General features: G+C 41.7%; 1 protein-coding gene across 1 annotated transcript in view; it reads right to left on the minus strand.

Moving 5' to 3' along the window:
- Positions 1-14,655, minus strand: part of LOC142208842 (fer-1-like protein 4) — a 113,866-nt gene that overhangs the window by 21,907 nt on the left and 77,304 nt on the right. Inside the window, exons 34-41 of the mRNA XM_075277597.1 lie at positions 13,879-14,010; positions 13,683-13,793; positions 11,019-11,146; positions 10,743-10,913; positions 7,860-8,014; positions 6,783-6,961; positions 3,936-4,021; positions 3,253-3,351 (exon numbers count right to left, since the gene is read on the minus strand). Of these exons, the coding sequence (XP_075133698.1) occupies positions 3,253-3,351; positions 3,936-4,021; positions 6,783-6,961; positions 7,860-8,014; positions 10,743-10,913; positions 11,019-11,146; positions 13,683-13,793; positions 13,879-14,010 (1,061 nt within the window). The remainder of the gene's footprint in view (positions 1-3,252; positions 3,352-3,935; positions 4,022-6,782; positions 6,962-7,859; positions 8,015-10,742; positions 10,914-11,018; positions 11,147-13,682; positions 13,794-13,878; positions 14,011-14,655) is intronic.

The raw sequence follows: 14,655 nt of genomic DNA on the forward strand, positions 1-14,655 counted from the left end.
ATGAAGACAGCAGCGGCAGAAGCGATGCTGTTCCACTCCGGGGTCACATATGCAAAGCCAAGCGGCGAGATGCCACCGGCCCTGCGTGCAAGCTCATACACCAGTCTACCCTTCACAGTGCTAAGACAGACCCGCAGGGTGTCGGGTCTGTATTTGCATTGTGAAGGGTAGACTGGTGTATGAGCGCGCACGCAGGGCCGGCGGCATCTCGCCGCTTGGCTTTGCATATGTGACCCCGCCCACCAATGACGAGCCAAAGCCGGAAGACAGAAGATTTTAGAGGAACGAAGACGGGTAAGTATGCGACGTGGGAATACCCCTTTAAGCGACTGGCCGCCGGCAAAGTGTACGTGCCAGCTGCTTCCATTCATTTCTATGGGAGCGTGCTGTTCGGAACGGCTGATCCGAACAGTGTTCGCTCATCTCTAATTATAACCACTTATCCCTATGCACAGAACAGGTCAGTTAAATGGCGACCTGACTGCTGGGGCTCACACTAGTCTCCAGAGAGGGGTCCTGTAGCTCTTTGATTCAAGATGATGGATCTGCCAGAAATCCAGATGGATCTACTGAGAGTCCTGGGGACTTCAATGGATTGCAACTGATATGCTCATCCAATTCTCCATTCAGATTGCTACAGGATACCTGTTCTAGAAGTCCCATTTTGATGGTACCCGCTCACATTGTAATGTGTATAGGGTGTCCAAACTCTCCCCCAGATTTCAGAGATAAGAAACATCAGGCAATTCAATTTTACGCCCTATATTATTGTTCTCAAGGGGGATAGGCCTCCGCAGGTGTCTGGCATCGGTTATTGCGTATTGATAACATATGCATGCAGGGATTAATGTGAGAGATTACAATCACAGTACAGAGCTAAGGAATCTATTGGCATTGTACAAGCAACAGGAAATTAATCTTCTGTATCAAACTACAGCTAGCAATGTTAAAGTGTAAATTTTCTTCTGTTCACTATTTTGGGTCTGCATAAAATATAGTAATTTTACATCCATTTGCTTTATTTCTTTTGTATTTCTCTGTAATATAGCTCATTCTAATCCACAAATTGATTCACCATTCTGATTGTGGAGCTCAGATCTCCCAGTATTTTCAATATATTGCAATTGTGCATTTAACTTAAAGGGAATCTGTCACCAGAACCAGTAAATCAACCCAGCCCAACAGATACAGTCCTATGAAAAAGTTTGGGCCCCCCTATTAATCTTAATCATTTTTAGTTCTAAATATTTTGGTATTTGCAACAGCCATTTCAGTTTGATATATCTAATAACTGATGGACACAGTAATATTTCAGGATTGAAATGAGGTTTATTGTACTAACAGAAAATGTGCAATATGCATTAAACCAAAATTTGACTGGTGCAAAAGTATGGGCACCTCAACAGAAAAGTGACATTAATATTTAGTAGATCCTCCTTTTGCAAAGATAACAGCCTCTAGTCGCTTCCTTTAGCTTTTAATCAGTTCCTGGATCCTGGATAAAGGTATTTTGGACAAACAATTCAAGTTCAGTTAAGTTAGATGGTCGCCGAGCATGGACAGCCCGCTTCAAATCATCCCACAGATGTTCAATGATATTCAGGTCTGGGGACTGGGATGGCCATTCCAGAACATTGTAATTGTTCCTCTGCATGAATGCCTGAGTTGATTTGGAGCAGTGTTTTGGATCATTGTCTTGCTGAAATATCCATCCCCGGCGTAACTTCAACTTCGTCACTGATTCTTGAACATTATTCTCAAGAATCTGCTGATACTGAGTGGAATCCATGCGACCCTCAACTTTAAAAAGATTCCCGGTGCCGGCATTGACCACACAGCCCCAAAGCAATTTTACAGTGGGTAGCAAGTGTTTTTCTTGGAATGCTGTTTCTTTTTGGACGCCATGCATAACGCCTTTTTTTTTATAACCAAACAACTCAATTTTTGTTTCCAAAATGAAGCTGCCTTGTCCAAATGTGCTTTTTCATACCTCAGGCAACTCTATTTGTGGCGTACGTGCAGAAACGGCTTATTTCTCATCACTCTCCCTGACAGCTTCTCCTTGTGCAAAGTGCGCTGTATTGTTACCGATGCACAGTGACACCATCTGCAGCAAGATGATGCTGCAGCTCTTTGGAGGTGGTCTGTGGATTGTCCTTGACTGTTCTCACCATTCTTCTTCTCTGCCTTTCTGATATTTTTCTTGGCCTGCCACTTCTGGGCTTAACAAGAACTGTCCCTGTGGTCTTCCATTTCCTTACTATGTTCCTCACAGTGGAAACTGACAGGTTAAATCTCTGAGACGTTTTGTATCCTTCCCCTGAACAACTATGTTGAACAATCTTTGTTTTCAGATCATTTGAGAGCGGGCTGTCCATGTTCGGCGACCATCAAACTTAACTGAACTTGAATTGTTTTGTAGAAAGAAATGGTCCAAAATACCTTCATCCAGGATCCAGGAACTGATTAAAAGCTACAGGAAGCAACTAGAGGCTGTTATCTTTGCAAAAGGAGGATGTACTAAATATTAATGTCACTTTTCTGTTGAGGTGCCCATATTTTTGCACCGGTCAAATTTTGGTTTAATGCATATTGCGCATTTTCTGTTAGTACAATAAACCTCATTTCAATCTTGAAATATTACTGTGTCCATCAGTTATTAGATATATCAAACTGAAATGGCTGTTGCAAACACCAAAATATTTAGAACTAAAAATGATTAAGATTAATAGGGGTGCCCAAACTTTTTCATAGGACTGTATATAGGACACGGATCCCCATAGACTATAATGGGGTCCGTGTGCTTGCTGTGAGAGCTACACAGGGAACATGCGGATAGGAAAGTACTTCACAATAAACTTTTCTGTCCGCATGACTCGTGCGGAGATATCGCAGCAATCACACGGACCCTATTATAGTCTATGGGGTCCATGTGCTTTTACTGCACACCACTTGCAAATGCGTTCGGTAGTCTGTTCGGGGGGTCCCCATGCGGACTCCCAAACGGATTACCAAACGCAGATGTGAACCAAGGGTTACCTTCCCAGGCATCCTTGCAGAAACCTGGACAACTCTTTTAAATATAGGTCATTGGTACCAGATCTATGGTAGTCTGTCACCCAGTACCTCCACTGATCCGCTGTTCTCAGCAACCCCTTTAAGACAATTGATCAATATTTTTAACCCCAAAAAACTCCTTTTATTTATAATACAGTAAACAAACAGTATTGAGCAGTGAATCGATACACATACGCTTTCACGTAGATGTCACTTGAAGGCTCCCCAGTAAATGGATTGACATCATCTAGGATCACATCATCCGTATTCCAAATAATAACACGGAGCTCATAACTAGAAAAAAAAAAAACAAGTACAGAGGTGAATTGTGAAATTAGTCAATAACATTTGTCCTATGAAAATGGTCCACACAAATGACATATATACCTGTATGTAGGTGTATATATACACACCTTTAATTGTTCTTATGGAAGAGATTTGTAATTCTCATATTTTTTTAGTCTTCCCGGGTCAACATTGTTTAATAACTTATTTGATTCATATGTCTTCATGGGTCTAAATGGCCTTGTTTTTTGTAGGACAAGTTGTACTTTTTGACTTTTTGCGTGGACCCTCTTCCAGCATTTATACATTATTATTTTATTTTATTGTCATAAAATTTTTAGTAACTTCCCCCCCTTTGACATAGGGATTATTGCAATCCCCTTGTACACTGACGGGGATAACAAGGGTCTTTTTTTTTTTAGGATCCCTGCAGTTGTAGCAGGATTATGTTGTGCAGTCACTTTTCTGCTGCTGACGTCATAGGCACAGTGACTGTGGACAATATCATTGTGACAGTAGCATTAAGAAATACTCACCAAGACAAACAAAAATATGGCTATGGTGGAAAAATATAAAGAATTTTTCATATTTACCTAATCGGTTCACGTGGTTTGATGTTAACTGGTGTCGGGGCAGGAACATCAGTTGGGAACATGTCAATCCACATGTAAAGGGATCCCTAGATGATAAAATAATAGATTTTATAGTATATTTTTGCATATATACTTTTTTTTCTTTGCAGCCCCCATTAAAGAGAGTCTAAAAACTGACTGTAATACATTGAACACATGACAAGACTGTATACAGTCAGATCTCATGCTCCCTCTGGTGGTACATAGAGGTATTCAGCATGTTATGTCATATATCTATGTCCATGCGAGAGATTTAAAGAGGACCTTTCACCATTTTGCCCACAGGCAGTTCTATATACTGCCGGAAAGCTGACAGTGCGCTGAGTTCAGCGCACTGTCGGCTTTCCCGATCTGGGCCCGGTGTGAAGAGCTTACGGTCCGGTACCGTAGCTCTTCTATGGTCAGAAGGGTGTTTCTGACAGTTAGCCAGAGACGTCCTTCTTCACAGCACAGCCAATCGCGCTGTGCTGTGAGAGCCGGGAGGAACTCCCCCCTCCCTCTGCTCGCAGTACTCGTCCATAGACGAGCATTATCAGGGAGGGAGGGGGGCGTTCCTCCCGGCTCTCACAGCACAGCGCGATTGGCTGTGCTGTGAAGAAGGACGTCTCTGACTGACTGTCAGAAACGCCCTTCTGACCATAGAAGAGCTACGGTACCGGACCATAAGCTCTTCACACCGGGCCCATATCGGGAAAGCCGACAGTGCGCTGAACTCAGCGCACTGTCAGCTTTCCGGCAGTATATAGAACTGCCTGTGGGCAAAATGGTGAAAGGTCCTCTTTAAACTGCAATATAGGTATATTAAGATCCAGCAAGAAATTTTGTACTTAAAAATGACATGATGAAGATGATGAGGAGGAGGAGGATGAAAGAAGCAGATGTAGCTAAAGGGTTTTTCCTATGAAAATAACCATATTTAGATTTGTATGCAATTAAAAGTTAAACATTTTTGCAAATTTACTGACGACAGTCTTTTGTCTTCATCGGCTGCCAATGGATACGATCATGAATGCAGGAACTCTCTATGGTCTGGGACTTGTCAGAAAACCCAACTATGATGTCCTTATTATGTCCAGGTTATCTTCTCATACATGTAGTGTCCTCCTGATAACCAGCCACGATGTCCTTATTATGTCCAGGTTATCTTCTCATACATGTAGTGTCCTCCTGATAACCAGCCATGATGTCCTTATTGTGTCCGGGTTATCTTCTCATACATGTAGTGTCCTCCTGATAACCAGCCATGATGTCCTTATTGTGTCCAGGTTATCTTCTCATACATGTAGTGTCCCCTCCTGATAACCAGCCATGATGTCCTTATTGTGGACGGGTTATCTCCTCATACATGTAGTGTCCTCCTAATAACCAGCCATGATGTCCTTATTGTGGTCGGGTTATCGTCTCATACATGTAGTGTCCTCCTGATAACCAGCCATGATGTCCTTATTGTGGTCGGGTTATCTTCTCATACATGTAGTGTCCTCCTGATAACCAGCCATGATGTCCTTATTGTGTCCGGGTTATCTTCTCATACATGTAGTGTCCTCCTGATAACCAGCCATGATGTCCTTATTGTGGCCGGGTTATCTTCTCATACATGTAGTGTCCCCTCCTGATAACCAGCCATGATGTCCTTATTGTGGTCGGGTTATCTTCTCATACATGTAGTGTCCTCCTGATAACCAGCCATGATGTCCTTATTGTGTCCGGGTTATCTTCTCATACATGTAGTGTCCTCCTGATAACCAGCCATGATGTCCTTATTGTGGACGGGTTATCTCCTCATACATGTAGTGTCCTCCTAATAACCAGCCATGATGTCGTTATTGTGACCGGGTTATCTTCTCATACATGTAGTGTCCTCCTGATAACCAGCCATGATGTCCTTATTGTGACCAGGTTAACTTCTCATACATGTAGTGTCCCTGCCTGATAACCAACAATAAGGACATCATGGTTGGATTTCTGACAAGTCCCAGATCATAGAAAGTTTCTGCATTCAGGGTCATATCCATTGGCAACCGATTAAGACCAGAAATGTCACCACTAAGATGGTCGACTGTTATATTTATCCCAATACACCTGCCCCACCCCACCCCACCCCACCCCCACCTCCCCATATAGCGGTCACCAACTAAGAGGAAGATGAGACTCCATGGACTGTTATAACCCAAACCACCCCCCCATACCCACCACTCACCCACCCGAATCCAACTCCCCCTCCCGCCCATTTTACTAGCTTTGGCAATGCCAAATACCTATTCGGACGTGCCAATAAAGCTTTTTTTGATTTGATTTGGTTAGAGAAAATCTTTACAACTCTGCAAAATGTTTAATTATCTATATTTACAAAAATGTTTAACTTTTAACAATCTACAAATTGACATACTGTATGTTTATGTTCATGGTGAAACCCATTTAGTCTAAGGCCCCACATTGTGGAAACACAGCTTTTTTTGTTGCAGTCTTCAGCCATTTGCTAACCAGCGACCGTGAATAAATGGCTAGGGCAGTTCAGGGGGAACACATAGATGTTAAGCATGGCCACCCGTGCACTGGCCATGCTTCCGCGGCCCCTTTCATTCAATGTTTCTTATTTATAACTTGTTCCATATTTTACAGCTCGGACTGTTGGCACGAATATGTGGCTATGTAATCCATGGTCATGTGTACGGGCCATAGAAATGAATGTTTCAGTGTGTAAGGGGGCTTAAAGTCAGTACTTTCTCCTTTTAAGCTGGCACTTAGATTCTCAATATTGTCGTCTAAATGATCCAACAAATGTATGGTTCAGATGCGTCTAAATACCTGTCCCATGCCTGGACTGTCAGGGTTGTGCAAGGTCCTGACTTCCACATGTTCTGGAACAAGCATGGCGCCGTACTCTGGCATCTCATCCCATTGCTGTAGAACATAGAGTGCTTTGTGTTCATCATAACTGGACAGCGTCTCATCTTCTCCTTTATTTTTATCTCTTTGGAAGGCCTCTGACAATAACACATTAAAATAGAAACACAACATAGAAAGAATTTCAAAATTAGATCCGAGATAAAGAGAAGGGGTTTCTTACCCAGGTTGCTTTCTATTCTATTTTGTTTCCAAATGGACTGAGAAAAATCAAAGCTGGATTCTGATTGGTATCAATACTATTCTATTTTTATTCATTAGTTTTCATTGGCATTGCTTTAACTTTTCCAGTTTCTTGCCCAAATGAAAATTCTGCTGCACTTTACAGATATTGTCATTCATTACCCCAAGTAGGACAATCTAAACTAAAGTATGTCTTTGGAATGCGGGAGGAAACTGTAGTACCCAGAGGAAACCCAAGCAAACAGCATACAAAATTCCTTGCAAAAGCTGTTTTTGTCAGGATTTGAACCCAAGTGCTGCAACGTAACAGTACTAAGAATTGAGCCACCATGCTGGCCGGCTCAATACATGCATAACCAGAGCTGCTTTCCATCATCTTGGATAAAGGTTCAGTGCTATTACTCTGCAAATACATAACAGTGGCTTGTTGGTACCCCCCTGGAACATGCCACGACTGCCCCTACCCCACACCCTGGCTACGCTTCTGGCTAACCACTTGGACCTCCCTTATTGGTGAAAACTGGAGACCTCAATTCCTCTGTGTGGATAGGCTCCCAGTTCTGCAATATTTGTACATGTACATAGACAGTATCACCGGACCACTAGACTAACACAGGTTCCTCCCATGGGCCCAAGCATTAACACAATAGTGGTCCATCAGAAGATACAAATTTCAAGGGTGCCTATGGTCTATTTTCTAGAGCCTGTTGAAGGTTGGGCCCCATAATCATTTTATTTGGCGGGCCCCTGAAGCCTCAGCCCGACTCTATACATAGACCCAGTATGTGCTCTTACCTTCAGGAAATGCCTCAGTGGGAATCCTAAAGATCTTGCTATTCACTTTCACCTCCTCTCTTCTATATTCTGGGGCTGGCAGGTTGTGTTTCTTACATAAGGAGTTTAGTATCTGTGTAGGTTTGAAGGCATCTCTCCATTCATTATAACCCTCTCTGTTGGGTAGAAATATATAGCTTTGTTATTTCCTGCTTAGTATGTGCTTTTGATATCTATAGATTTTCTTTTGACCAATTTTTTAAATCATCAAAATGTGACACTCTTGTGGTCCTCATTTTTAATATATATTGAGTGGCCTAGATCTGCAGTTCTAGATCATCGTCACATGTTTCCGAGCAGGTACATTCTGCAGTGTCAGTGGGTACAATGGAAGGGAAGCTAGGGGAATCAGTGGAGGGTTTTCCCAACAAAATGCGACCTAGCTAATACCAGGAGTGGAGTAAAAGAAGTGTGATCGGAAGAAGCCTACAAAGAGTGATGGGTGTAAGCTAAGGTGTTAGGTTTGAGAAGGAGAAGCTAAAGAGATAGTAATAAAGTCAGGAGCTTATTTTATTTTTTATTTTTTTTATTCAACTGTAATTTTATAAATTGTACTGCGCTGCGGAATATGTTGGCACTATATAAATAAAATGTATTATTATTATATTATTATTAAAAAGTTTTCAAGATAAGAAACAAGATAACAATACAAATCAGCACAAGAGGAAAATCAGTGCAATGGTAAAACAAGAGGAAAAAGTGCATAACATATCAGACATTAAAGGGATTCTATCATTGGGAATACTCATTTTTAACTAAGCTTATATTTGCATAGCCTTTAGAAAGGCTATTCCACACCTACCTTTACTTTGTTAATACTCTCAGCCATTTTTTAATTAGCCCACTTTTATTGATATGCTAATTAACCAGCACTGAGCACCAGAAGTTCAGTGAGCTCTGTTTGCTGTGTGTACACAGGGGGAAATGAGAGCAGGGAGGCTGATGAGTCGCCATCATCATCAGCAGCAGCCTCCCTGCTCTCACCTCTACACACAGCAGACAGTGCTCAGTAAATATCCGGAGTGCACCTTGCTGGATAATTAGCATATCAATAAAAGTGGGCTAATTCAAAAACAGCTGAGAGGATTAACAAACAAAAGGTATGTGTGGAATAGCCTTTGTAAATGTTACGCAAATATATGCTTAGTTAAAAATGAGTTTTCCTAATGATAGAATCCCTTTAAGATGGTGTAAGACGGAAAAAGGAAAACAGGAAGGGAACAATAGAGGAGGGGAGGTCAGAGGTGGAGATCAGAGACCTTGCAGTGCACTATGCCACAGGTATCCCACAGGGATCAAATTGGGTCAAAGGCTTCCATCGTGTTGTTCTAGCTAGCTGTCTATTGCTAGCCAGCTGTCAGATATTCCAAGGCTGTGCAGAGGTAGAAAAACTGTTTGGTGGATTTCCTGCCTATTTGTCTTGGAGGCAAAGTAAGCAAGTGGATAAGGGGATTCAGAGGCCCTCCATGCATAAAAAGGCTATTAGTAGTGTCTTTAACCCCCCTCCAGAAGCCTTATATCAGGGGAGAGTCCCAGAATATATGATGGAACATGCCAACAGCAGAGTTATATCTCCAAAAACCAAGGGGGATCGTAGGGTTTAGGGAATGTAGGAGGGGGTGATAATGCATTAAGAGTTTATATTGCATCTCTTTAAATGTTACACGTGTTGAAGATTTAGACGCACATGACAAAATAATCTGCCATTGAGAGGGGAAGATTGGCTGTCCCAGGGCTTCCTTCTATCTGGTCACGTATATGTGAACAGGAGGTGGCCAACCCTTAGGAGAGGATAACAGTTGATAAATTGTAGTAATCAGGCCTTATGCGGAGGTACCTGCTCGACATAGCCTCACAAAGGCAGTGGGGGGAGTGACCCTCAGAGATCCAAATAAGGTAAATGTGAATTTATCAGTAGTGGAACCACTCAGTTTCAGAAATGTTCAGTGCTGTGGTAAAATAGTCATAAAGAGCACCAGACTCAAGGGATCGACCATGTCAGCCAGTCTAAAAACGCCAGCCAGAGACCATAAAAGTTGACGGTCCCTCTGGGAGAAGCAGGTTATATAAGAAGGAGATTATGGAGGAACTCTGCAAAGCAAGGGGAAGCAGCCTAATACAAATGAACCAGATCGGTCTGGTGAAGCATATGAGGCCCAAAGTGATTGGGAGTAAGGGGGAGACCAGGCCCACAAGAGAGCATTAGGGTGCTTAGAAACAAAACATAATTTCTCAATCTAATCTCTACCCATTATATATATTGGCCTGAGGTGTGGCCCAAAAAAGGAAGGCATCTCAAGTGTGGCTTTCTATGGGAGCAGTACAGGATTGTGCAGTCCAGACAACTTCCAGTTTAACAATAGGGAACTCATCTGGGTTCTGTATATAGCAGGATCTGGACATAGAAGTCCTATATATAGTTCTGATTTGAGGTCTGTATGCAGGGTAGGTGTCTGTAACAAGTTGTCTAGCCTGATGTCTATATAATGGGCGTCTGGCTTGGGAGTTATATCTTTGAGAGCTTTGCAGTGTGTCCTGTATCCATTTTGGTGTCTGATGAAAGGGGACATATGAGGTTTTTTTTCTTATAATAGAGTTCATTCCAGTCACTTTTGTTTTAAAAGGAAGAATTATTCTTCCTTTCAAGTCGGAAGGAACTACCAGCTCTCCAAACAGAACCATAGTGTGGCCATAGTTTCATTGTGTTAACATTTGTGACTGATCACTTTCTTTGGGATATTTATGACATATCTGGACAATGGCTTAAAATTAGGCACAATAGGAAGAAGACTTGGAGCTTGGCTCCATTGGATGTTGGAACCAAAATTTTAGTTTCATACTTACACATCATATTGCAGTGCTAGACCACAGTTTGGCCGGTGCTTACTGTAGAAACGATTTTCAAGGTCCACTTTGGTCTCACCGATCAAGTCGTCCGACCCGACAAGGTCATGATCAAACACAGAAATTGTTAGTTCTGTTTCTACAGGGAAGGAGACGGTCAATTCAAACACTCTGTAGAAAGCAATAAGAAAAAGTTGAAAATAAGTATGTCAATGCAAAAATTAAAAAAAAAATTCTTTCCCATTATGGTGGCACTTCACATTCGCTTATACTTACTCTCCAAATACTGGGTTCAGCTGCTTGGGAATATATCTATCTTTGCTGTCTTTTGTCTGCTCTCCTATTTTAACCACGACATATGGATCTGCTTTTCCATTTGGATCAGCCGGGGATAAATTTGATGCCTATAATGAAACATTGAACATGCATTATACATATATAGATTTCTTTCTCACCAGTAAGTTGATCATTAGAGAAGGTCTCAGTACCAGCTTTTGTCTAGTATCCATGAGAAACATTTGTCAACACGGCAGGCTGCTCTCTAGACACAAATAAAGAGGAGTGCAACCAGCCTAAGATGTTCCAGGTTTTCTCTCCAATGTCTCATTGTTTAAATATTATTTGGCATTTTACTTGCAGTCGTCCTGCCATTTATATCCATGACAAAATTGATAAGATCCTTCAGCAAATAATTGTATTGATCCCCTCACCTACCTCACTTCATCCTGTTCATTCACATCTTTTGGTCCAGTGACAGAAGAAGAAGTCTCCCAGCTCCTCTCTTCTTCTCACCCTACCACCTGTAGTAGTGATCCATACCCCCCTCACACCTTCTCTAGTCTCTATCGCCTGCTGTCACTATTTACCTCACAAAAAAATATTTAACCTCTCTATTCTGGAATCTTTCCCTTCTTTTTCAAAATACTGTCATAACCCCACTAGTGAAGAAATACTCCCTTGACCCATCCTGTGCTGCTTTCTGCTGACTTGTCTCTATCCTCCAAAAACTTGGAATACTCGGTCTCTTCTCATTTGATCCGCTATCTTTCTGCTAACTCTTTTTAAACCCTTACAATCTGGCCTCCGCACTCTGCACTCTACCGAAACAGCCCTTACAAAAGCCTCCAATGATCTCTTAACAGCTAATTCTGACTTTTCTCTTCTTATTCTTCTGGATCTCTCAGAAACCTTTCACACTGTTGACCACCAACTCCTCCTTAGTATGTTCTGCTCTGTTGGTCTCATCAACACTGCTGTCTCTTGATGCTCCTCATATCTCTTAAACTGACCTACAACTGATTCTACAATCTAACAGACCTAACCCTATCAATACTACAGTGATGCATCTCGGCTTTGCCAGTCATTGCACTGGCTGCTTCTTCAATACAGACTACATGGTGGCTCAGTGGTTAGCACTGCAGCCTTGCCGTGCTGGAGTCTGGGGTTTGAATCCCGCCAGGAACAACATCTGCGAGGAGTTTGTATGTTCTCCCCATGCTTGTGTGGATTTCCTCCCATTCTACAAAAAGACTGATAAGAAAAAAAAAAAAGTACATTGTGATCCCTATATGGGGCTCACAATCTACATAAAAAAACAAATACAGACTACAATATAAAGTTATCAACCTCATCCACAAGGCTCTCCATAATACTGCACCTCCCTACATTTCCTCCCTCATCTCCGTCTACCGCCCAACCCATGCTCTCCGTTCACTCAATGACCTAACACTTACATCCTCTATTATCAGAACCTCCCCTGCTTGTATACAAGACTTCTCCAGAGTTGTACCACTTCTCTGGAATGCTCTACCCCGGACAATCAGAGATAACTCATTTTCTACAGCTTCAAGTGCATCTTAAGTACTCATTATATCAGACAGGCCTATCACAATTCCTAATGTAAATCTTTCCTTAGTTAGAATTCCTAAAACTGTTCATGCCCATTCCACAGGATATGATGCCGTATTGGACTGTAACCTTGTATGCCCAGGCACCATCTGCACATAAAAGGACACTGACAGATGATGGCTCATACAGCTTTATGTATGCAATGAAAATAATCTTAATCACAAAAATGGACGGACCACTTTATAAGCAATGCTACCTCCTATGCTGTCCCTGCTACCTCTTGTGTCACCCCCTCTACATCATAGATTGTAAAGTGCTGCGAAATATTGTTGGTGCTATATAAATACAATGTAATATTAATATTATGTCAAATCTGGGAGAGAAGTGAGTAGCCATTGGAACAATGGGAATGATGTTAAGGATCTACCTGGATCATATTGATTTGCTATTCTGACATGAATATATTGATAGGTTATCATTGGCATAGGTTTTCATTATCAGATCATTGGAGGGCTTCAACTCATAGTGCTAAGACAAGTTCAGTGGCCTCTTCATTGTTTACATAATTCCCTCTACCTGCACTACTGCATCTACTCAGTAAGGCTATGTTCCCAACTGAGCCAGGTATCTGTCTGAATCTAGCAGAAATCCCAGATGAAAAAATCCTGCAAGCTTGACATTTTCATCCAGTGATGTCAGGAAAAAAATAATGGACAACCGACAAGCACCATTACTGTCAATGGCGTGTCTCAAGGGAATCATCATTAGACAGTGTATTTTTTTCTTTCTTCTGGTCCAAAACAATGGACAGTACGATGCAGATGTGAATGCACCTTAATGGTGGTGCAGGGTACTGCAGCCTCGGCCCATTCATTGTTGAATGCAGCATCCTACACCCCTGCTATTGAGTAGTGGGTGCACAGGTAGACGGAAAATGTAAATCACAAAAAAGCTACTATTCTCGTCTGAGCTCCACAGCCCCTTCAGATAGCTAATTCTTGGGGTGTCTATGTAAAAGGACCCTAGTGTGTAGCCATTTATCTTGAGGAGACGGAGGTTCAATAGAAAACACATCCATTAAAATTCACTCACTTTGACAATGTAAATTCTCACAAGCACTTTCACTGGCCGGTTCCTTGGCACACCCTTCATTATCTGGAACTCTTCAGTGGCATCGCTTAAAGGGTAGACATAGAAGGATCCCTAGAAAACACAGTAATAATGTCAAAAAGGTCAAAAAGATTCTGAAATTAGAAACCAGCAGTATATCGGTGGCAACCAAATATACCTTGTACTTTCCCATGAAGTTATCATCGGCATTCCCATCTTCATCGTCTAATACACTGCCCCGCTGCAAAGGGAATGCATGGAGCCAATCTTCAAAATTGTCAAATTCTTTCTCAAGTTCTGATTTATAGATCTGCAAGACAATAGCATGGGTATTGTGGGAGAGGGCATTACAGCTTCCAAATTGACAGTATAAAAATCCTATTTCTGGCAAAACTTAACCCCTTCCCGCCGATGGCATTTTTTGATTTTCGTTTTTCGTTTTTGACTCCCCTCCTTCTAAACCCCATAACTTTTTTATTTCTCCGCTCCCAGAGTCATATGAGGTCTTAATTTTTGCGGGACAAATTTTTCTTGATGACGCTACCATTAATTATTCTATATAATGTACTGGGAAGCAGGAAAAAAATTCAGAATGGGGTGGATTTGAAGAAAAAATGCATTTCTGCGACTTTCTTACGGGCTTTGGTTTTGTGGCGTTCACTGTGCAGCCAAAATGACATGTCCCCTATATTCTGTGTTTCGGTACAGTTCCAGGGATACCAAATTTATATGGTTTTATTTACATTTTGACCCCTAAAAAAAATTCCAAAACGGTGTTAAAAAATTTTTTTTCTAAAAGTCGCCATATTCCGACGGCCGTAACTTTTTTATACATAGGTGTACGGGGATGCATAGGGCGTCTTTTTTTGCAGGGCCGGGTGTACTTTTTAATTCTACCAATTTCGGAAAATGTTATTGCTTTGATCAGTTTTTATTCAAATTTTTATCAGAATCA

The sequence above is a fragment of the Leptodactylus fuscus genome, chromosome 6 (genome assembly GCF_031893055.1).
Source record: "Leptodactylus fuscus isolate aLepFus1 chromosome 6, aLepFus1.hap2, whole genome shotgun sequence".
Lineage (NCBI taxonomy): Eukaryota > Metazoa > Chordata > Amphibia > Anura > Leptodactylidae > Leptodactylus > Leptodactylus fuscus.